Here is a 27,280-nt window from a genome sequence, read left to right as displayed (position 1 = left end):
GCCATGAGCCGCTGTGAGCATCCGTCCAATGGCTGGTGAGCAACTGCCTCACCCAGGAAGAGCGTAATGATAATACCAACATGGGCCAGTGAAGCAAAGCCCTCCACAACTAGACTGAAGAACAAAAGGACAGCAACTTGTCTGTTCCCCTTCCCCAATTCCCCAACGCTGTTTTCCCTCCCCCAATTCCCCAATAAAATCTTTAAAAAAAAAATCAAAACAAAAATAACAAATGGGACAACGTACTAGCAACATATTTAATATATATGTATATATCATATAAGAATTTCTAGTGAACAATCATAAATAGTAACTGTTGTTTTTTGTTTTTTGGGTTTTTTTTAGCTGAGTCATCCTGCCACCTGTTGGCAGCTCAGCGGCAGCTCAGCTCAGGCCAGGAATCGAAATGCTGTTGCTCAGAGCTCGCACTCTTGAGCGAGCTCTTAACCAACTGAACCACTCGGCCGGCCCAGCAACTGTTTTTTTAAAAAAAGAATTTTTATATTCATTCAGCATGGTAAGACGAACATAAGCAGCACAATAGGAAACACCGACACAGCATTCTATGACAAAGAGCTCTATGAAGAAGACAAACAAATAACCAATAACAAATGAAAAATACTCAATCACACTAAAAATAAAATAGTGTTTTTTAAGGCACCCTTATATGACTTTTTAATAGCTCTTAAAACTGTTAAATGTATTTCTTGCCTAGGTATGATATATAAATTTTAAAAAGCAAGAAAAGGAAATGTATGCATAGAATTAGCCAATTTATATAAATAAAACTATATTCCAAAAAGTACTAATACATGCATAGAAAAATTCTGGAAAGATATACACCCATGTTTATAATCAACATATAATTTAAAACCAGGATAAAAAGCAACATGAAGAGATGAGCATGTTGAGAAAAATAGTTATTTTAAAAGACACTATTTTTGTCTTATGAAAGATACAGAAAAATACTGATAATAAACATTAACATTGAAAAATAGTTAATTTGTAACATAAAAATCAAGTAAATTCTTATTCACTCTTACTTCTTTTCTCACTGTGTTTTTCCAAAGTAGATTTGCATCCAGTATCCATGGTATCTAGAAAGTAACAGGTGGTAGTCAGAGAACTGTAATCTATGAATAAAAGTTACAAATCTTATGACAATTCACAAGGCTTAAGTTTACAAGGATGTTCTCTGTGTTAAATATTTCTCTGTCTTCCTTTTAAAGGAATCGGACAGGTACAAGTTGATGTCTAAGGCCTTTATTTCTCCGAGCCTTTGAAAAAAACTCTTCATTACTTATGTGCAACGGTTTCCTCATGTATGAGACAGTGATAGCAAAAGTTATCCTGCCAGGCTTTGGATTTTTTAAAATGAAGATACAATAAGATCTTATTTGCAAAAATTAATGAGGGGGCCGACCGAGTGGCTCAGTTGGTTAAGAGTGTAAGCTCTGAGCAACAGGGTTGCCAGTTCAATTCCCACATGGGCCAGTGAGCTGCGCCTGAGCTGAGCTGCCATTGAGCTGCCAACAGGTGGCCAAATGTCTCAGCTGGTGAGATCACGTGCTCCTAACAACAAGGTTGCTAGTTTGACTCCTGCATGGGACGGTGGGCTACGCCCACCCGCAACTAAGATTGAACATGGCACCTTGAGCTGAGCGGCTGCGAGCTGCCGATGGGCTGCTAGATGGTGACTGGACTTGGAGCTGAGCTAGCTGCGCCCTCCACAACTAAGATTGAAGGACAACAACTTGGCTGTTCCTCTTCCCCAATTCCCCAACACTGTTCCCCTTCCCCAAATCCCCAATAAAAAATCTTAAAAAAAAAAACAGCACAAAAAAGTTAATGAGAAATCACTATTAAATCAACAGCATGCTGTACTTCAAAATTATATATTGAGTTTAAAAATAGTTATTTGAGGTCTTTTTCCTGATAAGTAGCAGGACCATTTATTTGTCGTTTGAAGCTTTTCCAAGGCTGTGACAAAGTGACACTATTACCACCAACAGAAGAAGACTTGGATTTATTTGCTCCATAAACAAGGGTAGGATTCATTACATAAATCCAACACTTCGGTATTGATGTGCTAAATAGTAAATGAGATACTGCCTTTTTTGTTTGTTTTTTAACCAGTGTATTTCCATAACACCTTCCATGTACAGCAACAGGGCCCATTCTGTGAAACACAAATGTAACCACAATCTCTTGCCTCCCTGCTGTTTCCCAAAGACTCAGGTGAAACACATGTAGAGAATGGGATTCTGCCATGGACCAGACCCTTCCTGGTCAACGTGTGCTCAGAGTCAAGTGCAGCAGGAAGCGGGGGCTCTGATTTCAGACTCGTGGCATCCTGCAGCCCGGGCCCTGTGACTCTCACCTTCATAAGTGAGCCACTGCCTGCTGCTGAGCCGTCTGATGTTCTCCAAGAACCCAATCACCTATCACTGTCATGACCGGGGTCGTTGGTAGCCCCTGAAACACCTCCACCCAGAAACCCTGGTGGCCTTACCGATCATATCAGATGCTTGGCTACTTTGTGTCCTTGCTTCTCTGCCTCTTAGCACACCTTTTGAAAAACACATGACACAGGAACACTTTTCATTTCCAGGTCCTTGGAGATCTGCTCCTATGTTATGATTTGTAAAAAAATTTTATTTCTGCCCCCTGCCCTCCAACCATCCCTCTTTCCCTCACTCCTACATCAAAGGATGGTTCTACCTCTGATTTTCTGTATCTGTTATTGCTCCTCATTGTCACGGTCCCTTCCTTCCAATCTGTTTTTTTCTCGTATCTTTTCTCAGCCCCAAATCTGTATCTTTATTTCCAAAAATTTTTTCTTTATATGCTTCCCCCATTTATTCCTTAATGACATTTCTTACAAACATTTGTATTTACTTTATATGATGTTATGGTTTTCAGAACTATTGCTACATTTTTATGTCTACACATATGTATATATAATTCAATTATTAAAATATTTTTATAAACATTCCATTTAATTACTCTAATAAACTAAATTTTGCCAGACAAATTTCCAAATGCTGAAAAACAGAAAGTGAACAATTCTTTCCATTGACTCAACAAGTTTGCTAAGCTTCTCTCATGTGCCAGTTGCTGAGATGGACACTGATAATGGCGCAGAACACAAGCCCACTGCAGCATCAGTGCTCGTCAGTCTTACAGGAACCATGAAACTGACACGTAAAGGAGTGAATATATTGAAAGACGAAGAATGTTAGAACACACACTGTACAGGATATCTGAGGCGACATAAGACAGGAAGCATAAGACAGGAAGAACTCCCCTGAGTTTGAGATGAGAGACCTCTTCCAGAGGATATATCATGGTAGCAGGAGCTAGCCAGATTAGGGAAGAAGGGGGCCAAGATAATAGCCCCAAATGAATGGAGAAGCATGTGCAGAGGTCTAGATTCAGCAACTGCAAGCAACCAAAAGGGGTTTAGTATGTCTGAGCATGGAGTGGGAAAGTGAGTGGCAATGATGAAGATGGAGAAAGAGGCAGGGACCTTGAGGTAAGTGGTTTTGGAGGCCACATGAGGGAGTATTGACTTAATCCTAAAGGAAATTAAAGGACATCGGATTTTATGTAGGATAGCAGCATGAACATATTTGCATTTGAAAGATCAGTTTAGCTAAATCACAGAATACATTTGATGGGAACAGGATTAGAAACAAGGCAAACAGGAGCTTGTAGCTGTAGTTCCAGTGAGAAATGACACAGATATGGATTAAGTGACAGCGTTGGGGATGGAGCTGTATGGACAGGTTAGAAGCATTTCAAAGGAGGAATTGATAGTTAGGTTACACAGGGGTGTATTGATTGAGGAGTCATTGATGACTCTGAGAATTTGAACTTGAAAGAATGGGTATGTCAATAGTGTGTTTTAGAGATAGAGAACATTGGAGGAGCAGATGATGGCTTTAGGGGGGAAAGATGATGTGCTCAGGTTTGGAAAAGTTGTGTTTTAAAGTACTGAAAGATATCTAAGTGGAGGAGGCTAAGGCCTTCAGGATCTTGGTCAGAGGTCTTTCTGAGAACTGGATGAATGAGTTTAGAAGCTTAGAAGACAGGGCTGGGCTGGAGATGTGTGTTTAGGAACCATTATGTGGTGGGTGGGGATTGAAGCCATAAGAGTGGATGAAACGTCTGGTGAGGTGTCTTGTAAGTTGGTGAGTTAAGGGGCCACTTTGATACCTGGGATCACCTTACCCTGAAAACTCAGCGCTAGTGTGACCACCCCTTGGACCAACATCACTTTTGTCTCATGATCATCTCAGATCTCACTATTTCTCTGTATTTTCTCCTTGACTTTTACACTGCTACCTCTTCTCTACTATTCTTTTCTCATCTTTTAACCCTTTCTCTACATAGTTCTCTTTGTGCCTCCTCTAATTCCTCTCCCTTTATTGTCCTTTGTAAGCATCTCATTGCCACCTAGTTTTCTGTGTTTCTATGTCTGGATCCAGTTTTATTATTGAAGTAATCCTCTTTCTGTCATCACTTCACTTCCTGTTTTCTCTTTGCCTCTAGTCTATTTCTCTCAATCTTTGTTTTTTTACGATTGCAATCTTTGTCTTTATCTATATTTTCTTCATCTATGTTCAGCTTCCTCTCCCAGATTACTACTTTCATCATCACCGGATGCCTGCTCTTTTTTTTTTTTTGTAGAGGGCAGTGTCACTGGCCCTCATATGTGGGATCCGAACCGGGGCCCTCTGGCATCCCAAGCGAGTTCTTAACCATCGCGCCACTCGGCCGGCCCTGGATGCCTGCTCTTTTGACATTGATCACACTATTGACTTTTGCTTGTGAGCATTCTACATTGCAGGCCTGTCAGTCAGTCATTGACTTTATGACTGCATTTCTGGTGAACTTCTAGACATACGGGGGTGCCAAAAAATATATATACACATTTTAAGAGCTGTTAATACTTTGGTTAACGTTGCTCAAGCAAGAGTTTGCCATAATCAGAAGTGTACTTTGGTTAATGTTGCTCAAGCAAGAGTTTGCCATAATCAGAAGTGTCTAGATGCTGATGGTAACCACTTTGAGCACCTCTTGTAATTGCAGAAGTCAAACTTGACTTGTATTCATCTTTTGTTATGGGTATATATTAATACAGTTTTTTCCTTTCTTAAAATGTATATCCATTTTTTGGCACCCTCTGTATCTTGGGAATGATCCCTCCCCACCTCCCACTACTCACCAAACCCCCATCTGGTGATACTTGGATTCCATATCCACTTAGAAAAACTTGCAACTTACTCAGATACCTTTTCATTTAAGACTCCAGCCTACGTTTCCATTCTTTCTCCTTACATTATCTACTCAGTGTCACCTCCCTCCATTCAGGAGCTCAGCTCTTCTTTCTCTCTGGCTTCCTTGAGCCTGATGACGTGGCCCTAATCTGTGCACACGTCTGCCTCTACACGAGTGTGTATTCATTTGTGTCCGCCTGTACAGCAATGCTTTGGGGAGAGGTAAGGTGAAGAAGGCAGAGCTTCTCCTCTGTGCATACAGGAAAACAAAGACAACTGATAGTCTCAGAACTGCCGCCTCCACCACATGCTAACAGGCTGGCATCTCTTCTGACTCTCTTCTTCTATTTGTTTGAAGAGCTTTGAATCATCCATAAGACATTGAAGGGAAATAAGGAAATGACAGACAACAGATGGTGACCAGGGAACACACTTCAATGTGGTCATGTTGAACTATGTTCACAGCTCAGGTGAGCTGAGAAAAAATACACCTACTCCAATGACTACACCTCATGTCCAAGAGGTGTTTGCTCTCTCTTTTTCTATCCAGCCATGCTTCTTTCTCTACTTCATTCTCCCTATTTCTCAATTTTCTGCTCACTGCTCTGCCTTACACATTTCTATCTCCATCGCTTTGACTCTGTGAGCTTCTCTCCCTGATTTCTCTTTTCTCCTGTGTTGTTTTCTCATTTTTCATCAATGATATTGTCACTATCCATTTATTTTTATTTCTCTATTCATCCCTTTTAGCCTTGGTGTTATTATTATTCTAGGTGTCTTGTATACCATATAGCTGGCTCTATTCCTACCTCTTTGTTTCTTTATGGTTCTCATTTTCCCCTCTCCATCTATATATACACACATACTTCAATATCCACACCAATATTGGTGGTTATATGTCTACAAATGTGTGTGTGTGTATATATATATATATATGTACATATATATATATATATATGTACATATACATATGCATATACTGTTGTTGTTAAATAAGTTTTCTTGTATCAGGCACTGATATATTCCCCTGTGAATATGCCAGGTCCCTTGTAACTCCTTTTTGAAAATTGATCGTGTGACATAGCTCTTATCTCCCTGCCTGTTACATACAACAGTCACCTTTCTTGACCCTTATCCATTCATACATCTATTTCTTTATCCCAAAATGGGGACAGCACAAGTTAGCCTACCTAAGTCTTAAAAATTTTGTGATGACAAAGTAAGATCTTGTTTGGCAAAGTACTTTAAAATAACATGATACAATCCAATTACAATGTGATGGATGTGTGTCAAAAACTATATTAAAGTTTCAGAGTGATTGATCTGAAGCTTTTATTTCTGTCTATAATTACATAGCAGGATCAGTTATATTTTGAGGCTTTTACAATTACAAATATTATCAGAGCCAATCAATATGTATATCACCATAGAAATCTAAGATCTTAGTGTAAGCAGACATGATGGTAAGTATTAAAAAGGATGTCATCATTTTGGTAATTATTTTCCCTACAACAGAGATATACAAATACATACATTTAGTCAATAGGATTTATCCTGTTAAACATAAGCTTATAATAATTTCCTGCCCCTTTCCATTTCATAAAACGTTGAAAGGAGTTTCCGGGATTAACTGGATACAAGGTAGTCAAGGTGCTCAGAATAAAATGCATCTGGAAACAATAGTTTTTAATTCCTGACATGTGCAGGCCAACGCTTGGCATCCTAATCTTCTTTACCTGACCCATTTCTTAGGGCTGAGCTAGAAGTTTCCTGAGGTTCTTCTCCGTTATTCAATTCTGAACAGTCAACATTGCTGATCCCTGCAGAAAGAAATGAAATTCCATAACAGTCTCAGTCTGCGTTATAGGAACCAAACCAGCATGAAATTCTTTTTCTTTCTTTCTTTTTTTTTTTTTTAAGCTGAGCCATCCTGCCACCTGTTGGCAACTCAGCAGCCGCTCAGCTCTGGCCGGCAATCGAATCGCTGTTGCTCAGAGCTCAAACTCTTGAGCGAGCTCTTAACCAACTGAGCCACTGGACCAGCCCGCAGCATGAAATTCTTTAAAAGGAAAATTGGAAAAGGGAAGCTCGTGTAGGAAGGAGTAGAGATATTCCTACCACTAGGCTACTCTGTGGCTCCATCGGACCTGTTGGTCAAAGTTGCTACAGGAATCATCCCCAAGGACTAGGGATAACTTTGCCACGGAAAGCACTCCCCTTTGTCACCATTTCTTACACTTCGTACCCTTTCCATTGGTCTGCACACACTTCTTATTTGGGGAACCATGGCAACAACATTTTGAAGCTATCAGAGCCTCCATCAGCTGGACCCTCAGTGATTGTGTGCAGCAGAGCACCCCTCCACCCCAAGAACTACTTCATCTTTTATATGAGTGAACAATAAATTTGTGTGACACTTGTACCATTGAACTTTTATATGAGTTAGCCCAGCTCACTTAATGCAAAGTGTATAAGGTATATCATCTAAAATCCTAACAAATTACTTTTTTTATTTTAAAGTATATAACAAAAAATTTGAATGAAGCTTTTGTAGCAAAGCAAGCCATTTGTTACATCAAGAGTTGTTTATTGCTCTTACATCTTTTCTTGTTGCTCATCCCCCTGGTAGATTGGTTTCCAATATTCACAGGATCTAGGAAATAAAGGGAAACACAACCAGTAATTAATCTATAATGAAAAGAGTTGTAAATCTTATGTTTCCTCACATTGTAGAAGGATTTGGAACATAAAGAAAAGATGATGATCTTTTCTGTCTCTTCCAATCTTAAGGAAAGAAATCACTACCAGATGGAGCAAAGAACCACAATCCTTTTCAGCGGTTCTCAACCTTTCACAGGGGTCACCTAAGACCATCGGAAAGCACATATTTTCGATGGTCTTAGGAACCGAGACACCACTCCTCTATCCATCTCCAGGCCCACATGCAGATACGCCCACATACGAGTACCCGGCAACTCCTGTGAAAGGGTCCTTTGACCCCCAAAGGGGTTGCAACCCACAGGTTGAGAACCGCTGCTTTGAAAACCAACATTTTTTTAATAGGTTTGCAGCTAACTAATTTGGCAGTGACTCTGCACTGAACTGCCATGTGTCCCTGTAAAATCTTTATCACATTGTGAATTCCCGCAATTTGCTATAGAAACATTAATACAGTATATTTAAGAACAGGATTCTTCCCCTGACCCTGTGGGAGTTTTGCAACATATAGGATATAAACCACAGTGTCTTTCTAAAACAATAAAACATTATTATTTTACATCTGGCTTCAGAGGTTTTAAATAAACTATTATGGATGTTTGCTAGGAGTCAAGTCTGCCTCTATGGTAACTTTCCTTGTGCAATGTGTAAAAGATCCTTATTGGTTTATCATGGAACTTTTCCCATCTGTGGAATGAGGGAACAACAGTTATCTGGCCTACCTTTTAGGTTGTTGTAAATGTAAAGGGATATCTTTTTTGTGAAGATATTTCCAAATATCACTATATAGACCAATGTCATGTTGGAAATCATCTGTCAAAAGCTATAAATGAATTTGGTGGTAACTACCAGAAGCTTTACTCCTATTAATATTTAGAGAGTATGACCACAATCTTTTGAATTTTGAACAAGTTTGTGACAAAATCAATCAATGGCAGGCAGACTATCCTACTGCCTCTGCTCTTCAAAATAGGTGGTGAGTAGGGGTGAACATTATTCTATAATTCACTACTTCCAGGAACACATAGTAAGACAGCACTTCTGTTCAGCTAGAGCCATCTTGTTAAGCCTGAATTCATGAAGATTTCTTTCTTTGCAGTTTTCAAAATGGCCACCTGGGATCAATGCTGGCGATGGGCTCCAGGGCTGTGGTGTGTGCTCAGAGAAACAGGAGCTCTGAACTCAGACTCCTGAGGTCCTGGAGCCCAGAGTCCTTACCCTTCACATCAGGACCACTTCTCAGTGCAAAGCTCAAGACCGGGAAGGGCTCCTCGTCTGAAGTGGACTCTGAAGAGTCTTCATGTCTTATCTCTGCAGGAAAAGCAAATGTCCCTTGAGGGTCTCAGTGTGTAAAAAAGGAGCCCACAGAGGGAAAAGTTGGGAAGCTCTGAAAACCCAGGGCAGGAATGTTCCTCTCTCAGAGCTCCTTGATCTGCCTTTTGTATTCCAGTGACTTTAGGTCAGTATTTTGTCCCTCCTTAGCCAGGGGCTAAGATGTTTCAGTCCCAATGGGTATCTCTGCTGTGTTTTGGCCCTCTGTTTCCTTACACCAGATTTTCTTACCCTTTTCTTGTCTCTTTATAAATTTGTGTTGTTTTTGTATCTGTGTTTGTATTTATTTTTAGCTCTGTTTCTCTCCCTGGGCAGTTTTAGAAGCCTGCTGTTGAATAAGGCAGATCTCCCACTGGCTGCTTCCCAGGATGACTTTGTGAAATAGTGCCACACCTTTCTGTCATCTAATATCACAGGAATGTTTACTTGAAAAATATTTAAAATTGTGTTTGAGTCTTGGTCTTCTTTGTGTTTGTATGTTATAGCCATTAACCTAAGTAACTAATACAAAAGTTAAAGTCCAAGCCGGTTAAAATGAAAACAAATTTGTATATTCTTTGAAAGACATAAAAAAGAGTTAGAGTGAATATTTTGTAGAAAACACTGTTCACTTATAACTACGAAGAGTACTTATTTACTCTTACCTTCTTTCCAAAGTTTTTTCCTGCATGTAGGTGATTTTCTGATATCCATGGGCTCTGTAAAATCAAAGGGAAGAAACAGCTATTTATACACAAAAGTCTTATAAATTCTATGACAACTCACACAGCAGAGAGGATTTGTGAAAATATGGATGTTGAGATGATCATTTCCCTCTCATTTCTTCAAATGAATCCAGTTCTGGTGCTCAGGACATAGTGCGGCTTTCTCTCTCTCCCTTTTACCCTTCATGTGAATTTGTAAATGACCCATAAACTTTACTATTTTCAGCTTCCTTATCTATAAAACTGGGATGACCTTGTTACCCTATCTCCCTGTTAAGGTTTCTGGCAAAGCGAAATGAACCTTTATTTACAACAGCCCTGTGAAAAATCACAGTGTAAGCCAATGGTTTAACTGTCATTTGGGTTTGAGAGTAGTTGGTCTGAAGCTATAATATTTCTCCATCAATAATCAAATAAAAGCACAAATTATTCTTTAAAGACTTTCTAAGTTAGAGACTAAAGACAATATTATCAACAAAGGAATACTGTGCTTACTATGCTCCATAGAATATAAAGTATGTTGCTGGAAAATAAGTATATTATTTCAACTCTTTAGCATTAATACATATGATGGTACGTAGTAAAAAGTGTCATTTTATTAGAATATTTTTGCTACATTTTCAATATATCAATCAATTGGGATCGTCCAGTTAAACAACAGTTTATAATGCCTTCTTGTCTCTTTCCACTTCCCAAAAGGGGTAGAGATGTTACTGCAGGATATAATATTCTAGAAATAATAGAATTAAGGTATATGGAGAATGTGAGGATAAGATTAATCAGGAACAGAGAGCTCTAGATTTAGACTCTGAATATTTGTTGTCCAGGAATTCAATCTTAATATTCTTACCTGGTGAAATCTGGGGTCCTGAGCGGGTGGCTTCATGGGTGTCCTCCCCCTCACTTGATTCTGATGATTCAAGGTTATTGACGTCTGCACAAGGAACAGGATGCTTTAGGTGTCCCAGTGTGTGACCAAGGAATGGATTCAGCAGGAAAGTCCCAAATAAAACGTGGAAGAATCTTGAAACCCCATGTAAATCATGGCCTGCACCCAGGCTTCCCTGGTCTGCCCTTCCAGTCACCAGCCTTGTAGGTTAGTGATGGGCCATCCTGTCCCCAGAGCAGAGACAATTCACTGGCAGGGGCACCTCTGCCCTATTTGTACCTGACCTTCCTACATTTCCCTCCCTTCTGCCTCTTACCCCTTAGATCGTCATTTCACACTTCCTTCATCTGCTATTTCTCATGCTGGGAGACCTTGGAAATCTTGTGTTGAAGATGGGGAGCCTCCTCCATCCCCTGCTGCCCCTTTGAACTGTTTGCAAGGCTCAGAAATAACCTGCTCTTGTGTCTGTTCCGTAGACCTATTTTGGAACTACCTCTCAGAGCAGTTAGCCGACACTAAGACACAAGTTAGAATGTGCACTCTCTAGAAATGGAAGCAAATTTACATGTTACTTTCATAGATCTAGTGGAGAAATTAGAATGAATGTATTATTTAAAGCATTGGTGTTTTGTAACATCAAGATCAGGTAAAAATTTTATTTGTTCTTAAGTGTTTTTCTAGTGTGTTTCCCTAAATAGGCTTGTTTCTAATGTCCTCTGAGAAAGTAGGAAGGGAAAAGAAATCACCAATTTGTGCACTACAGAGCGACAGGTCTTGTGGCAACTCATGCAGCATATAGGCTTCAGCAAACAAGAGTTGATGACTTTTTCGAGCTCTAATTTTACAAAGGAAATAACTCAGAATCCGGGACGCTGGTCTTGTCTTTCCCTCTGTCTCCATGGGACTTTGTAGAGACCTGAAACATTTATGTGATTGTGTTTTCTCATCTAGAAACAAGGGTAATGATGTCCATCCTGCTTACCCCTCAGGGTTGTTGTAAAGGAAAAAGTAAGATGCTGTTTGTAAAGGTCCTTTGGAAAACCGCTATGTATGTCATGACTTGCTGAAGGAATCTGTGAAAAACAACACTTTGGGTTTCAAAATCACTTAGCCATTTCTACTGACAGAAAAATAGATAGGTGGATGAGTTGTCTTTTGACACTATTCAAAGTTTGTGATTAGATGACAATATGAACCTCCAATAAAGGAATATTTAGCCCTCTCTTCTCTGTAGAAATCACTGTAGAAATCCCACACTTTATAGGCATAGAAACTAGTTAGTTTTAAAACAAACTCATTACATTGCTAGCTTATTTCTACTACACAATCAACACAGGGTACATATGTTGACTAATAGGACGCATTGATTAATAGGCCTCACCCTCAAGAATAAACTATATATAGTATATAATGATGTCTTATTTCCCTGTATTTCCCAAAACGACTCAGTAAAATAAATGCAGAGAATATGATTCTATGATGAACCGGATCCATGGTACAGAAGGGGCTCAGAACAAGATGCCTCAGGAAACAGTAGCTCTTAATTCAGGTTCCTGCAGCCCAAGCCTTTCTCTCCCACCTCCTTACCAAGCCTCCTTCTTTTGCATGGAATGGTTTCTGGGGGCTCGTCTCCATCACTGGATTCTGCAGAGTCATCACTGCTGATCACTGCACAGAGGAGCAAAACCCTTAGGTTCTCAGGGTGGCGCCAAGGAGCCCACAGACAGGAAACCCCATAACTAGAGCACCAGGAAGACCTAGAAGCTGTGCACTCAGGTCACCCAGGCCTGTGCCTGGATGTGTGTGACCTGCAGGTTGCTCCAGGTCCTACACAAAAGGTGAGGAAATTCATACACAGAGGGCAGCTTTGCACATCCTGCACCGATTCCTACTCCCACCCTCATTCTACCTCTTTCTTTTATTCTCATTTTACTTCACTTTCCTCTTGGCTCGGCCCATTTCCCTAAGTATGCCTGTCTTTCTGGCAATGGATTCTCTTTATACCTCTCTCTGTCTTTATGTGTTTCTTTCTCCATCTCCTGTCATGTGTATTTTGGCTCTTCAATTTTTTTCCCTTCTCTTTAATTTCTACTCCCATAATTTCCTCTGTTGCTTTAGAAAGAGTGCTCTCAGGCATCAATACTTATATTTGCGATTTCTGTCTTTTGGTAATTTTCCAATATCTGCAAACCCTCTTCTGCTAAACTCACTGCATAAGGCAGTGCTTTGCTTCCCCTTCTGCCTCCGTCCAAGGTCACCTGGATCTCCTCGGTGGACTGTGATGACGTGTCCCAGACTCTTGCCCACTACCTGGGATTCACATTGCACGTTCTTTCCATCCGCCTTACCTATTATTTCAGATGCCTGGTTACGGTTAGTCCTTGCTTGGGGTTGCCTTTCATCTTCTGAATTAAAAAATGGCTTTTCCTTCTTTATATCCACCAGATATACAGAACAGGAATTAATTTTGATTTCATGGTTGGGTAGCTTCACTCCTGGACAAAATTGTAATAAATGAAGAATTTTATTTGTCTCCCCAAAAAAGAGTAGCCCCCCTCACTGCCATTAACAAGCCCTTCTTCTATTTCCACTACAGGAGGAAACTCTACCTTCACCCTTTCCTTTCCTTCTGCTGAACTCTGTCCCTTTCTTTGTGCCTCTCTTAGCTTTGTGTGTTTTTGTTTTTATTTTTGTTTTTACTTTCTTTTTACCTACTCTTCTCATTCTTTCATGATTTTTTTTTCTTTTTCAAAAATAAAAATTATAATTGCAGTGAAACTACATAGATAAAAATGTGTAACTCGTACGTTTGGAATGAACACAGAGGAAGCATATGTGAGTATCCTTTACTTCGGTCACGTAATAGATGATTACTAAGACCCAGAGCCCCTTAGGGATGCCTCCCGCTGACTGTCCCCACTGGCCTTGCTCAAGCGAACCACAACTTTGATTTTTAACATCACAGATGATTAATTTTGCCAATTCACAAATGTATATAAATTTGTTTAAGTGGAATCATGTATTCTCTCTCTCTCCCTTTATCTCTCTGTCATTTGGTTGTGGGAATTTGACTTATTTTCTCAACATTATGTGTGTGGCAGTCATCTGTGTTCATTTTGTATATTTATTTTCACTGCTGTGTAGTATTTTTTTTTATAGAAAGTATCCATTAAAAATAAAACCATTGGAAGTTTATATCAAACTATTTTCCAAAAACACACGTAATCTCACAGATTTAGTTGAGAGGGCTTAGCAAATTCAAGCAAGTCAATGGAGTTTTGTTGTTGGGAATATGGCATGAGGGAGTGAGAGGAAAGGAATGGGGCAACATGCAGCGTGTGGTAGGTGTCTTTCAATACCCCATGCCATGCAACATGGACCAAATGCTGAGGACCACAAGAGTGCATCAGGTTTTAAACAGGAAAGCCATTTGACCTGCTTTGAATTTTTGAAAAATACATTGAGCTGAATGCAGAGGATGGATCTGAGGGGAGCAAGGCAAGAGGAAGGAGATTGTTCTCCTATTGAAGAGTGACAGGGATCTGGATGAGGGTGAGTGTGCTGGGGATGGGAAACATGGACAGGTCAGAGATATTTTAATGTTGGAACTGAGAGTGCGGCTACTAAAATCATGGTTGTTTCCATTCACTAAGTTTTGGGACTGTTTATTACTCAGCAGTAGATAACTGACACAGCCTCCAAATACAGATGTTTATACGATCTTCCAATAAAGATCATCAGACACGTGGAGGAATGAGCCTAGATGATGGGTCTGGGCTGGAGATGCCTGTTTAGAAATCACCAGAGTATAGATGGTGACTGAAGCCATGGAGAGAATGAGATGCCAGGAAAGGGGCCTATTTTTATTGGATAGGGTTCCAGGGCCATTTCAATCATTGTGAATACCTTACCCTATTCAATGTGTTACAAACAGCCCCTTGTGCTTTCTTTACTGAGACTGTGTCCTCAAATAGAACAATGTCTTGATTTGTCTGATCTCTACCAATTTTCCGTTGTCCTTTACCTATTATCTACACAGTTCTCTTTGTGCCTCCCCCCAATTTTCTATTCATTGGTTTCACTTTCCTCTGTTTCTTTCTGTATTCATTCTCTTTTCCTCTACATTTTTTATCACTGCCCCCAGGCTTCAGCAGGGTGTAGGGTGGAGGCAAAGGAGGTGCCTGGGACACAAGAAGGAGCCAAGAGTGAGATCCTCCTTACCTGTGCCCTAAGGTCTCCCTTGCCTCACTCTAGGCCTGCTCTGCTGTCTCCTACCAGATTTGTCAGCTTATCCTGTTATGTTTTCTACTTTGTTCCAATCTGTCCCTCTTTCTTTTTTCTTTTTAAATTTTATTGGGGAACTGGGGGGAGGGAACAGCATTGGGGAATCGGAGAAGGGGAACAGACAAGTTGTTGTCCTTTTGTTCTTTAGTCTAGTTGAGGAGGATGTCACTTCACTGGCCCATGTTGATATTGTGATCATTGCGCTCTTCCCAGCTGAGGCAGAATGGTCCCCAGCCATTCAACGGCCACTCACAGTGGTTCACAGCAGCTCACGCCGGCAGCCAGCCACTCACAGGAGCTTACGGCAGCCCACCGCCGCCCCACTGCAGCCTATGCCATCACCGGTGGCTCACAGCAGCCCAGCTCCAGGTCGAGCTGTTGTTCACCATCTTAGCTATAGAGGGCGCAGCATCACTGGCCCCATGTGGGATCTGAACAGGCGGCCCTGCTGATCAGAGAGCAGCCTCCCAAGCAAACTCTTAAGCAATGAGCCACTAGGCCGGCCTGTGACCCTATTTCTTAATTATCAGTGTGACCTGTGTATGCCTCTTTCATATTATTTTGTCTTTCCACATATTTCCCTCATCTCAAGCACTCAGATCATCACCAAAGCTCTTCCCCTGTGCCCTTGTTCAGATTCCTCCACCTGCCACCTCATTTCTAAGGCCCCTTCACCTGGGCTTCCAGGTGAAGCTGACCAGCAGCATCATGCATGACTTCCATGTTTCTAACTTCTAAAAGCCAAGTGGCAACTTATTTCTTTTCACCAACTTCACAACATGGCACTGTTTAAATTCCATGCCAATTTACCTGAAATCTATCTCACTCTTATGCTTTGTTTGGTGTCCCCCAATCCACCTATTCCATGGCCTTTCTCTTTGCCTTCTCCCCCCAGGGACACCCCCTCCATGAAAAGACGAGCTCTCTTTCTCCCTTGCATCTCATACCTGCAGAGGCTATGCACAAGGTTGTTAGTCTTGGGTGGTGTTAAGGTGGGCGGGGGAGGTGGTTAGTATAGAAGAACAAAGGAAAGCTTTTGCTCTCATGGAAAAACAAAGTTATAGTTAGAAAATTGGCAAGGCAGGTAATAATTACTGTGTTCATCACAGTGCAATGGGCTAGGTGTCTCTGATCTTGCACCTCCATTATTCACTTGGCTGGGCGCTTGTTCACAGGAGTCTGGAGATAAAAAAGACAGCAGCTTAGATTCAACAGAGCTTTGCTGTGTCCTGTCACCATTTTGTTTCACCACACCCAGTTTCTCTTTTCCTCTCGTGTGCCTACTTATAGCCTGTCTGCATATATTGTCACCCCCACCCATGAAAGTGTGCTTTATTGATTCCAAGGTCAATGTCTCCCTGACTTGTTTTGACTTTTGTTTCTGTCTCTCTTCCCCATGAGGCTCTAGTTCTTCACCCTTCATCTCTTAATTATTTTTCTTTCTTTCTTTCTTTCTTTCTTTCTTTCTTTCTTTCTTTCTTTCTTTCTTTCTTTTTCTTTCTTTCTTTCTTCTTTCTTTCTTTTTCTTTTCCTTCCTTCCTTCCTTCCTTCCTTCCTATCTTTCTTTCATCTCTCTCTCTCTCTCTCTCTCTCTCTCTCTCTCTCTCTCTCTCTCTCTTTCTCTGCAGTTCTTTGCTATCACTATATCAGCCTGAAACCCTGCAAGTTGTGTGCCTGTGAGATTTCCCCTTCTTTGTTAATAGATGTCTCCTTTTCTTCATTGCTTTTGCTAATTTACTGTGAAGATGTGCATCACTTCATTGTCTATGACCAGCAAGTATCCCTTGGTCCCTACACTCATCAAACCCAGTCACTCAGGCTTACCTGCTGGCTCAGGCTCTTGGGCACATTGTTCACTTGCTTGTTGGCTTTCTAGTGCCTCATTGTTGTCACTGGTTGTATCTTTTCTTCTTGTATTTATCTGTTCTGTTTCACTGAGGTGCTCTGAGTGTTCGCTTTCAGGTGGGGTTGTACCTAAACCACGTTTTGATTCAGAGATATTTTGTTTGACTCCTGCATCAATCAGGGTCCAACAGGAAAATATAAACCTCTCTAAGGCTTTAAAGCAGAGGGAATTTGATCCAGGGGATTGGTTACACAGTTGATAGACATGCTGAGAAGCCCAAGTGGAAGAATGCGGCAACTTGAAGAACAGTCAACAGGAAGCTATAGGAGCGACAAAGGGCGAGCTCATGTTCTGAGGTCACCAGGTAGGTAGAAGCTGGACCATGGCTGGCCTGCTTGGTGGGAGGTGGTGTCACGGGTGAGATGCAGCTGCTGCCAGAATTGCTGCATGAGGCAGCGGCAGGGAAATACTCGGCTCCTCCCTGGCTTCGTCTGTCTTGCTGGCAGTGTCTCCCATGTTTGGAAGCCAGCAGGATGCCAGCAAGCAAAAGAGCTGGCAAGCAAGTCTGCAGGGGCCAGTGGTCAGAGATAGAAGCAAAGCAGAGCAGGAAACGGTAAGGAATGAATCCCTGTGCAAACCACCGAGGTCCAGCACACCCCCTCCTCCACGGCAACCCCCTCTGCTCATTATCGATCCACTGACCCATGCCGTCATTTCCACGAACCTCAGTAGTGTATGAATGGACAGATATTTTCTCAGCGCATTTGGATTTTTTCATTTAGTGCTATTTTTGAAACAAAGGAATTGATGTAAAGTATGATTTAAAAATTAATTCCCCCAATTTTAACATAGAATGTGGGCCCTGGTGTGTGATTTTGTCACATTCACAGCTCCTTGGAGCCTCCTCTTGGGGCGGTGGGCATGAGGCACAGCCCTTCCCTCATCCGTGCATATCACAGTCAGCTGTCGCTGCTGGGTCAGACTCTTGGACACAGTTATTGGTGTCTTTTTATGCATCGTTTTGGTTGTAGGTTGACATTTCTCTTTCTATTCATTGCTGCCCTTTACTGAGATGCTCTGGGATTTCATTTCCAGGCGGGGCAACCCCCAGACCACATCATGAGTTATAATGTCACTGCCTCCTCCCCCGACGCCCTCCACACACAGCCTGGATCCTTTTTCTGCGCTCATTACTAGTCACAGTTCATTCCATTCACCCCTTCCTGTCCCCACCAGCTGCACTGGTAAATAAATAGTTAACATGGATTTATGCATTTTAAAAGATATTTGTAGATGTTAACTTTTTGAATAAATGCGATTTGCTGAAAGTATAACTATGCTTTCAAAAATTACTCCAAAAGTTTTTTTTTTAAATATAAAACTGTATTACTAATATAGAACATCCTTCTTAAATAATACATCCCACTGGAAACTACATAATAGGGACCTTTCACGGTGCCCGAAGTTCCCTGAGACTCTTCCATGTCACTCATTTCCAAACAAGAGTCATGGAATAAATACATGAAGTTCATTATACTGTGCTCTAAGGACGGGGACCCATGGCCCTCAGTTTATCTTGCTGGAGTTGAGGTTGGTATTGCTTTTATCACTGCTCACAGCCTGGGGGATAATTGAATCCACAAAGTTCATATGTGAGCAGAGAAAATCCCCCACTTTGTTGTCATGGTTAAAGGCTTAGACTGTGGTACCAGATATACATACTAATGATCATTGAACAGCAATATTAGCAAATGCACAGAACACCGAGGAAGCACCAGGCATGAGAGTGAATGCTTGACAAGACAGAAATTGTTTCAAATCCATCACCCTGTGAAGTAGGTACTATTATCACATCCATTTTATAGATGATGAAACTGAGTGACAAACCAGAGCTTGTAGTCTCTGTTATCTAAATTCTTCAATAAAATGAGGCTGCAAAGACTGATAATTCTGGGCAATCAGTACTAAAAAGAAGCAGCTTTCCCACTGCAGTATCTTTTAGCAGGGGATAAGAACAGCAAAGAATCACAGAACATTCAAAAGGAACAGACCATTGTAATTCGAGAGATCTGGGCCCGGCCAGGTCAGGCTTTGAAACGCCTTTCCACCAGTTCCTAGGGGACAGAAATTAGAAAGTTTCTCAGAAATTGAAGTGTGAGAGGTGCCACTCTCCACTAATCTCTTTTTAATCTTCATAAAGTAGAACTTGAAGACCCCCTCCAGGTGTCAATACAGAGCCCATCTGGACCTGGAGTATCCCACACGACTCTTGCCATCAGCTGCACCCCCTGCCTCAGGCCACCTCACTGTGAGTCCTCCAGGAACCACCTAGATAACCAATAATGGCTTTTCTTGACCCCATGGCCATAGCAATCCTGCCTTTGTCCCCAGAGCTGCCCCTGACAGTGGCCGTACCTTACTTCCTACAGAGTCCTGGTGCCTCGCCCCCCGCCCCTCACACCACACCCTCCCTCTGCATTCTGTTCACTCTCTCTTGCTGGCCTTTGCCTGAGGTTCAGTGTCTGATTCTCCTCCACTTCCTCCAGCTCCTGGTGTTCTCCTTTCTGTATCTCTCTCTGCAAATGTTTCCCTCTTTTGGTCTCATGTTTCTGTCTTTTCCATGAGATTATCTGGGTGTATCCAGGGTTCAGAACACAGGCTCTGGGTTCAGAATGCCTGGGTCTGTCCCTGCTCATTTAACCCACACACCTATCTCTCTGATTTCAGTTTCCTTGTCTGCAAAATGGGCACATAAGTAATACTAACCCCTAATGGTAGTGTGAGCACTAAACCACAACTGCCAGAGTGAACATTCAATAAGTGAGCTCTTCAATGTGGATGTTTTTACTGTGTTTTCTGCCCCTTTTCCTCGTCTTTCATTTCCCCTCCTTCCTTTTTTCAAAGTACCCACATTCTCGTCTCCACATCTCTACCACTCCTTGTCTTTTCTCTCTAAATAACTGCCTTTCTCTTTAAATATTCCTGCTCTTGAACATCATCCCCCACATTTAAATCAGTCCCTTCATCTGTGATCATCAAGGGTCTCCACTTTGATATTGACCTTGGGCCCATAGTTCTTAGCCCTTCACAGTTTCATACTGGTCTTCTCCTAAGATTCCTTGTAAACCACAATTACTTCCAGGTCATCATTCTCTTTAAATCTGTTTTCCTGACTGAAACACTGGATTCCTGTTCCTTTGACTTTGTCACCTGGCCTGTGGTCTCTTGTCAAAGCCCCGCCTCCAGGATCAGACTCTGGTCACACGTTCACACAAACACCCCTCCCAGCCTTCTCCATGCTCCTCCATGTTTTGTCCCTGGTCCCCAGTCTCCACTCAGGACTCAGGACCCCACCTCCCTTTCTCCTTTCCTCTTATCAGATAAGAATCAGTTTTATCTGATCACAGTCACCTTGTTCAAGGTTTATTGGGATATTAGTCCTGTCCCCACTCTCTTCTTCATCATTTTCTTGAGGACAAATTTTCTCTTGGATCACTGAAGATAGGAAGAGAGAAGACAATTAAAGGTCTTCATCAGCGACCACAGACAACATCTCAAATTTACATGTTTAGGAATTCCAAGCCCTCAGGTCACTCAGAGCTCAATGGGTCCCAATCCTCATGATCAAGACCCCCCTTCAATTCTGGGACAGAAAGGAGGATCCCCAACAAGGGAGTCTTTCGATCTCCCACACAGAGGGGGGCCACTCAAGTGTCAGGATGAAGAAGTCATGGATACATCGTGAGCCAGTTACTCACTGAAAAAGATTCAGATGGCTGGGAAAGCACATATCAAAATACATACTGGAAGCAAAATGTGTTTTCTGACTGTTCAAACTCTAAGGAAAAAATAAGGAGATTTTTTTGGTAGAGGAACTAGGATCCTAGTGAGCTCCACGTGTATAAAAGAGGAAGCCCAACTTTAAAGATGGGGCTGGACAAGAGGAGGTTTGGACCTAATTGGGTCAGGGAGGATGAGCACGTCCCAAAGGGATGCCAGGGGACAAACCAGAGGAACTAGACAGACTTCCGGGGGGGCCCAGATCCCAGGAACAAAGGACGGACACTCTCTGAAGCCTAAAGCAGGAGTGCACATTGTGGTGCTGGGGGGACGTCCCAGAGACGCCTGGACCAGGGACCTGGGAGGCTGCCAGAGAGGGCAGGCCAGGGCACTAGCCCAGAGCCCCTGCATGGTGACCTAGCAAATGTAAGGAGGAAGGAAATAATCCAAGAAAGCTGAGAATGGGTCTCTGTGGGGAGTCCAGGGATGGGAAGATACCATGCGAAGAGGTGAGGTGGCACTGTCCCAGGGCTGATGGTGGGAGCTCCTCCTGGGACAATGCCTATTGGTTGGGAGATGGACAGGACCGTGGGATCCATGGATGCTTTGACATGGTTACAAATCCCAGCAAAATCAGATGGAAGGTATGAGAAGAATAAAGGGCCTACAGCCCAGAAAACATGAAGGAGAACCAGTGCAGGTGTTGCCCTGGGGGGTCAGGGGATCTGCGCACAAGGTGAAGGTTGGGTCCAGGCAGCAGGAGAAAGTGTCATGCCCCAGACCACAGTTCTTAGCTGCTTGAATTTGGGCTGTTGCCCCGCAGGTCCCATGGACAACCAGGCTCTAGATGCAGCAGCTGCGACCTTCCTCAGGGGCAGGTGGGTGGCAGCGGTTATAGGTGTTGGTCACCCCAGCACAGGGAGCTCCAGAAACTGAGGTGTGATTTGGGTGCTGGAGCTTGGGGAGGAGGGTCCCCACAGTACATGGAGAGGATCAGAGCCCCTAATATGCAGGAAGTAAAGGTAATTGCCTTTCCCTTCTTACACATACCTTGGTACATCCTGGTTACAAATATAACATTAACCAGAAATTTGTGACTAAATAGTTGAGTTCCTTTATTCTTTTTCTGACTGAATGATTCGCTGTAGAAATGATTTTCTTCTTAGCTCAATAGGGTTATTTTTGACACAAATCAACAAGCCAACTGTTCTGTACCTGCTTTAAAATTTTTTCCTTGCTTATAAACCTGTTAGTATCTCTTCATTGCCTAGTAATAAACTTCAAATTACTTAGCTTTATATACTAGACTTTCTAAAATTATCTTCAAATGTATCTCTCTTGAATCAGCTCCTACAGTCTACTTCTTACTCTCCGACTGAGCCAAATCAAATTTGTCCTTGTTTTGAATACACACTGTCCATTTTACACTCTACATCTGATCACATAGCATCTACCTTCTTCAGGACATGTGACCATTTTTCTTGTGATGTCTCTATCCCTTATTAGGAGAATTTTACTGAGATGCCACTGGAATAAAAAGTTTACTTAGGCAAGTAAATTATCTATCTATCTATCTATCTATCTATCTATCTATCTATCTATCTATCTATCTAATCTATCATCTATCTATCTATCGATTATATATAAATATAGATTAGATATAGATATAGTAGAGCATTATCTTAACTGGGTACCATTAAAAAGTACAAAGTACGCCTTTTCAGGAAATGTCAAGAATCACACCTTCAGTTTTATATAATGTCAAAAACAGTCTCGGGTGGAGCAATTGGTTTTTCTGATTATTTGATTGTTTGTTTCACCCCTTGTGGAGAAAGAACTAATATGATCATTTCTCCTTCTTTAAGAGCAAATTTGACCTGGGGTTAACTTTCTTGCTCATTACTCTGGACACCAGATAAAGGTGGCCTCTCTTTTGTGTTTCTAGGCCAACACTGGGTTTAGGGTGAAAAGTGAGTGACCTGTGATTGTAGGTAGATAACATGTGTGTGGCCTGTGAGGGACTGTATGTGAACTATCAGCCATTTTTGGTCTTCCTTCAGTGTGGTGACTCTTGTAACGTGGCTGTCCCTCGTGGGGCTCCTGGAAGTTATGACTACAGAGTTGTTACATGAGACATTGACGCCCATGGGTATGGTGCTACTATGCCAGTGTAGATCCTGCACCCACAGCCAAGCTGTCACTCAAGGAAGGTGGCAGTCAACTTGAAGGACTGCTGTGTGGATCGCTGCAAGGGGTCCCACTGAGGAGGAGCAGCTGATGCTGCCATACTGAGATGCTGTGTTTCCTGTCATTTGTCCTTCTAAGTAAATCTGATCCCACTGTGGCTGTCTTGTGAGTCTAAATGCCTGGTTAAGCAGATCTCCGCGTGGGTGTTGTGTCAATAGCCATTTTAATAGCTGTCATAAGCTTTGAGAAGGTTCATGATATGTCTGTTTTCTTAACTGCTGTATTCTCACTCCCCATTACCATGTGAGGTACATGGTAGGAGCTAAATATATACTTGTCAAAAAAAATTGGCCCAGTTCATCAAGTGGTAGATAATAAACCCAATTACCATTTTCGAAGCTTTTATAAATGTGACTTAAGTCAGGGTATTCCTGCATGTTGACCTCGCTGAACAATGCCTCCAGAAGTGGCAGGTCAAATGTCTTCTCCAGTTCACAGAGAACATGATACACCACTTTCTGTACAGGGACCAGGTTTCTACAAGACTCTTGACAATCCTTAAAAAACATTGAATGGAGAAATTGTAAATGCAGACTTTGTTATACAAGAGCCCTACAAAGTGATTTGATTGTTAATGTATTACAATTTCCCTACATAGGTATCTTCTCATGTAAAGTTCTAAAATTTCTATATATTTGTGTGGCTATTAAGTGATTGTGACATAATAAAACTCACTTACTTCATACATTTTGTTGGTGATGAGTTCACGGTCACGAAGAATCTCAAGGAAAGGAAAAGTCTTTTTTATTGTATTTGAAATCTCAATCTTATGTCTTTTGAAGTGATTGAATACAGTCTCATGGATAAGCCTGTCATCTATATCCTGGTCTTCTGTAGACATCCTAGGGAGGAAGGATATTATGTGAAAATGGTCATCAAGATTCTGAGATACTTGTAGAGGCTGTAAGATTCTACAGATAAAAGATAGGCTGTGAAGAACCAGCATATATAAAATACGTGGTCCTGAGTAGAAAGTAGAATAAATAGAATTGAAGCAATAAACAAAGACTTAATGGAAGAAAGTATGGAGGTTAAGAAAGACTTAAACACAAGTTCAGCCCAGTCTGGCCCAATCAAAGCCATTATAAAGATATCTTTAGGTATCTGAAATTGCTTTTAATTAAAAAAATTTAAGTTGTACAAGATTGAGATCGAGTAAACAGGTCAATCACAGAGCAATAAAAAACAATGGAATAAAAATAGAATCTAACCTTGAACATGCATCTAAATTAACAACTAAATTATTGGGCTGTCTTCTCCTACTTATTGATGTGTAGGAGTTTGTTATATATTATGGAAAGAAGTGTTTTGCTTGATTTATGTATTAGAAACATTTTCTCCCAGTCTGTGGTTTGCCTTTCATTTTCTTAACCTTGTCTTTTGATGAGGAGAAATTTTTAATTTTGATGAAACTAAATCTATTCTTTTTTTCTTTCGTGGTTAATAACTTTAGCATTCTAGAAAATCTTTGCCTACCCAAAGCTAATGAAAATATTCAAAAAACCATTTATAGCATAAGCATTAGTATATTTCTGGATTTTTAAATTCTGTACCATTGATCTATTAGTCTATGTTTATGACAAGAGCACATCAGCTTGAATACTATAGATTATAGAAAGTCTTGAAGTCAGCTAGGCAAAGATTGCCTTGGCTTTTCTAAGTCTTTTGGTTTTCCACATATCTTTTAAAATCAACCTGTGAATTTATACAAAAAAAAGACTTTTGGATTTTTATAACCTTTTGCATTAAACCTATAGATAAATTTGGTGAGAACTGACATCTTCACAACATTGAGCTCCAATCTGTTAACATTGTATAGTTCTCCATTTATTTGGTTTTCCTTAATTTTGCCTAGAACTGTTTATAGTTTTCAATATAGAAGTTATGCACATGTTTTATAAAACTGGCTTTTTAAAGTCTTGAGCTGAATGGGAAAGAACATTTGGGTTAAATGATTTTTTTAAATATACAAAAAATTTGAACAAGGTGATTTCAAATTCAGCACTAAAGTACAGAAATATGGATTAAAATCATGTCAAAACATTGAAAATAATCACTGGTTGAGCAAAATCAGACTCTATAAAACCTTATGAAACACTAAAAAATAAAATTAAAAGGCAACATAGCTAGCATTTTTTAAGAGAAAAACACAAGGAAAACAATAGGGGTTCTAAAAGTTAAAACAGACAAAAAGCAGTATGAAAAATACATTATTTAAAACACTAAATGAAAATGAAAAAAATGATAATATTGGTAGGTACAGGATCAAAAGTAGAACCCAAGGAGAGATACAAGAAAGAAGAAGTGACACAAAATTTGTTAAAATCAATGATAGGTAAGTTAAGGTATTCAAATAAACAAAACAAAAAATGAAGGTATTCATTTCCATATCAAAGCAAAATTCAAGAAACAAATAATGAGACTAATGTTTTATGGATTTTGAAAATCAATTCATCTCTAGTTTTTGACTTTCCACATGCAAAAAAAAAAAAGATCAAAATACACAGGCTCTGGAAAGAGGAGCAAGAATTATTTATTATTTAATCTTATGACCTAAAAAAATGAATACTATTTTCAATGTCCTTGAAATGTTTATCAGTATGGGATATAAACTTGGCCACAAAAAAAGTCTCACTAAGTTGTCATCAGTAGAAGCTAAACAGGTTGCATGTTAAAAAAAATAAACCACCTAGAGACTTTAAAAACAAAACAAATGGTATTGTGTTGGGTCAAAGATGAAATGAGACTTGTGGTTAGAGGCTATTTCAAAAAAAAGGGGAGAAAAAGAAAATTAATGAAATGAGAAAGAGTAAAGATGGTTCAACATGAGGAAATCTCTTTAAATAATTTATTACATCAACAAACAAAAGCAGGAAAAAAAAGAGTATAAGTATATCACTAAACGGTTGTAAAAAGGAATTTGATAAGACCTAGCAGCTATTTTTATAAAAACTCAATGAAATAGATAGAAGCTAATACAATATAGTCTCCAAAAATAACAAATATTATAGTACACATTGGAATGATAGTCATTTAAAAGAAAAAAAGATGGGCCGGCCGAGTGGCGCGATGGTTAAGAACTCGCTTGGGATGCCAGAGGGCCCCGGTTCGGATCCCACATATGAGGGCCAGTGACACTGCCCTCTACAGCTAAGATGCTGAACAACAGCTCAACCTGGAGCTGGGCTGCCGTGAGTCGCCGGCGACGGCGTAGGCTGCAGCCCCTGTGGCAGTGGGTTGCCATGGGCTACCGTGTGTAGCCAGCAGCCAGCGTGAGCGGCCAGCAGCCGCAGTGAGCGGCCTTCCAGAAGCCGGCGACTGATCTGCCTCACCAGGGAAGAGAGCAATGACGGTGCCAACTTGGGCCAGTGAGGCGACGTCCTCCACAACTAGATTGAAGAACAAAAATGACAGCAACTTGTCTGTTCCCCTTCCCCCAATTCCCCAGCACTGTTCCCAACCCCCCAATTCCCCAATAAAAATCTTAAAAAAAAAAAGAAAAGAAAAAAGACAAGGATGCCTATCATTACCATCACTGTTTTATATATGATTTTAGAAGTTTTAGCTAATGCAATAGGATAAGAAAATGAAGTCATTGATACAAACACTAAAATAAAATACATTATATGTCCTATGATTATATACATAAAAACTCTAGAGATCTAACTAAAATCGATAAGAGCTAGAAAAAGAATTTGCCAACATGCATGAGTAAAAAAGTAATTATATAAAACTTACAGTTTTTATTTGGAAAAACATAAATTGAAAAGAAAATAGCACTTCAGACACAATAGCAGACACATGCACATATATTTATAAATATCTGAAAGGTACGGACTGATATGAAGAAAGCTATAAAATCTTATTGAAGGAAATTAAATAAGAGCTAAATAAAAGGAGATATATAAGGTACTCCTAATTAGGAAAGCATAAGAATGAAAAACAATCATTCTGAAATTATTCTAAAAGTGTGGTGCACTTGCTACTTGTAATCCCACTGAAATCGGATAAAATAATATAAAAACTTATATGACAGAATAAATATCTGAGGCCAGACAAGAAAAATATTTTTAAAAAGTAAGTAGAGAGGGCTGGTCGAATGGCTCAGTTGGTTAAGAGCTCGCTCAAGAGTGCAAGCTCTGAGCAACAGCGGTTCGATGCCTGGCCAGAGCTGAACTGCCGCTGAGCTGCCAACAGG

General features: G+C 40.7%; 1 protein-coding gene across 12 annotated transcripts in view; it reads right to left on the bottom strand.

The window, feature by feature from the left end:
* SP100 (SP100 nuclear body protein) overlaps nucleotides 1-27,280 on the bottom strand; it is a 79,016-nt gene that overhangs the window by 32,066 nt on the left and 19,670 nt on the right. For 5 of the 12 annotated variants that reach the window (XM_019628799.1, XM_019628780.1, XM_019628835.1 and 2 more), the window contains 15 exons: nucleotides 23,762-23,924; nucleotides 23,411-23,579; nucleotides 20,467-20,550; nucleotides 19,107-19,169; nucleotides 17,034-17,183; nucleotides 16,305-16,388; nucleotides 13,274-13,420; nucleotides 12,513-12,593; nucleotides 10,887-10,970; nucleotides 9,977-10,030; nucleotides 9,219-9,311; nucleotides 7,882-7,935; nucleotides 7,019-7,102; nucleotides 2,513-2,629; nucleotides 1,044-1,097 (listed from right to left, as the gene is read on the bottom strand). In XM_019628799.1, coding sequence (XP_019484344.1) covers nucleotides 1,044-1,097; nucleotides 2,513-2,629; nucleotides 7,019-7,102; nucleotides 7,882-7,935; nucleotides 9,219-9,311; nucleotides 9,977-10,030; nucleotides 10,887-10,970; nucleotides 12,513-12,593; nucleotides 13,274-13,420; nucleotides 16,305-16,388; nucleotides 17,034-17,183; nucleotides 19,107-19,169; nucleotides 20,467-20,550; nucleotides 23,411-23,579; nucleotides 23,762-23,924 — 1,481 coding nt within the window. The remainder of the gene's footprint in view (nucleotides 1-1,043; nucleotides 1,098-2,512; nucleotides 2,630-7,018; nucleotides 7,103-7,881; nucleotides 7,936-9,218; nucleotides 9,312-9,976; nucleotides 10,031-10,886; nucleotides 10,971-12,512; nucleotides 12,594-13,273; nucleotides 13,421-16,304; nucleotides 16,389-17,033; nucleotides 17,184-19,106; nucleotides 19,170-20,466; nucleotides 20,551-23,410; nucleotides 23,580-23,761; nucleotides 23,925-27,280) is intronic. The other 7 variants (XM_019628820.1, XM_019628826.1, XM_019628814.1 and 4 more) reach the window with 7 other exon arrangements.

This window comes from Hipposideros armiger, unplaced genomic scaffold, assembly GCF_001890085.2.
Source record: "Hipposideros armiger isolate ML-2016 unplaced genomic scaffold, ASM189008v1 scaffold_17, whole genome shotgun sequence".
In the NCBI taxonomy this organism is placed as follows: domain Eukaryota; kingdom Metazoa; phylum Chordata; class Mammalia; order Chiroptera; family Hipposideridae; genus Hipposideros; species Hipposideros armiger.
The sequence above is the reverse complement of the archived record's forward strand: the minus strand, read 5'-3'. Positions and strand labels throughout refer to the sequence as shown.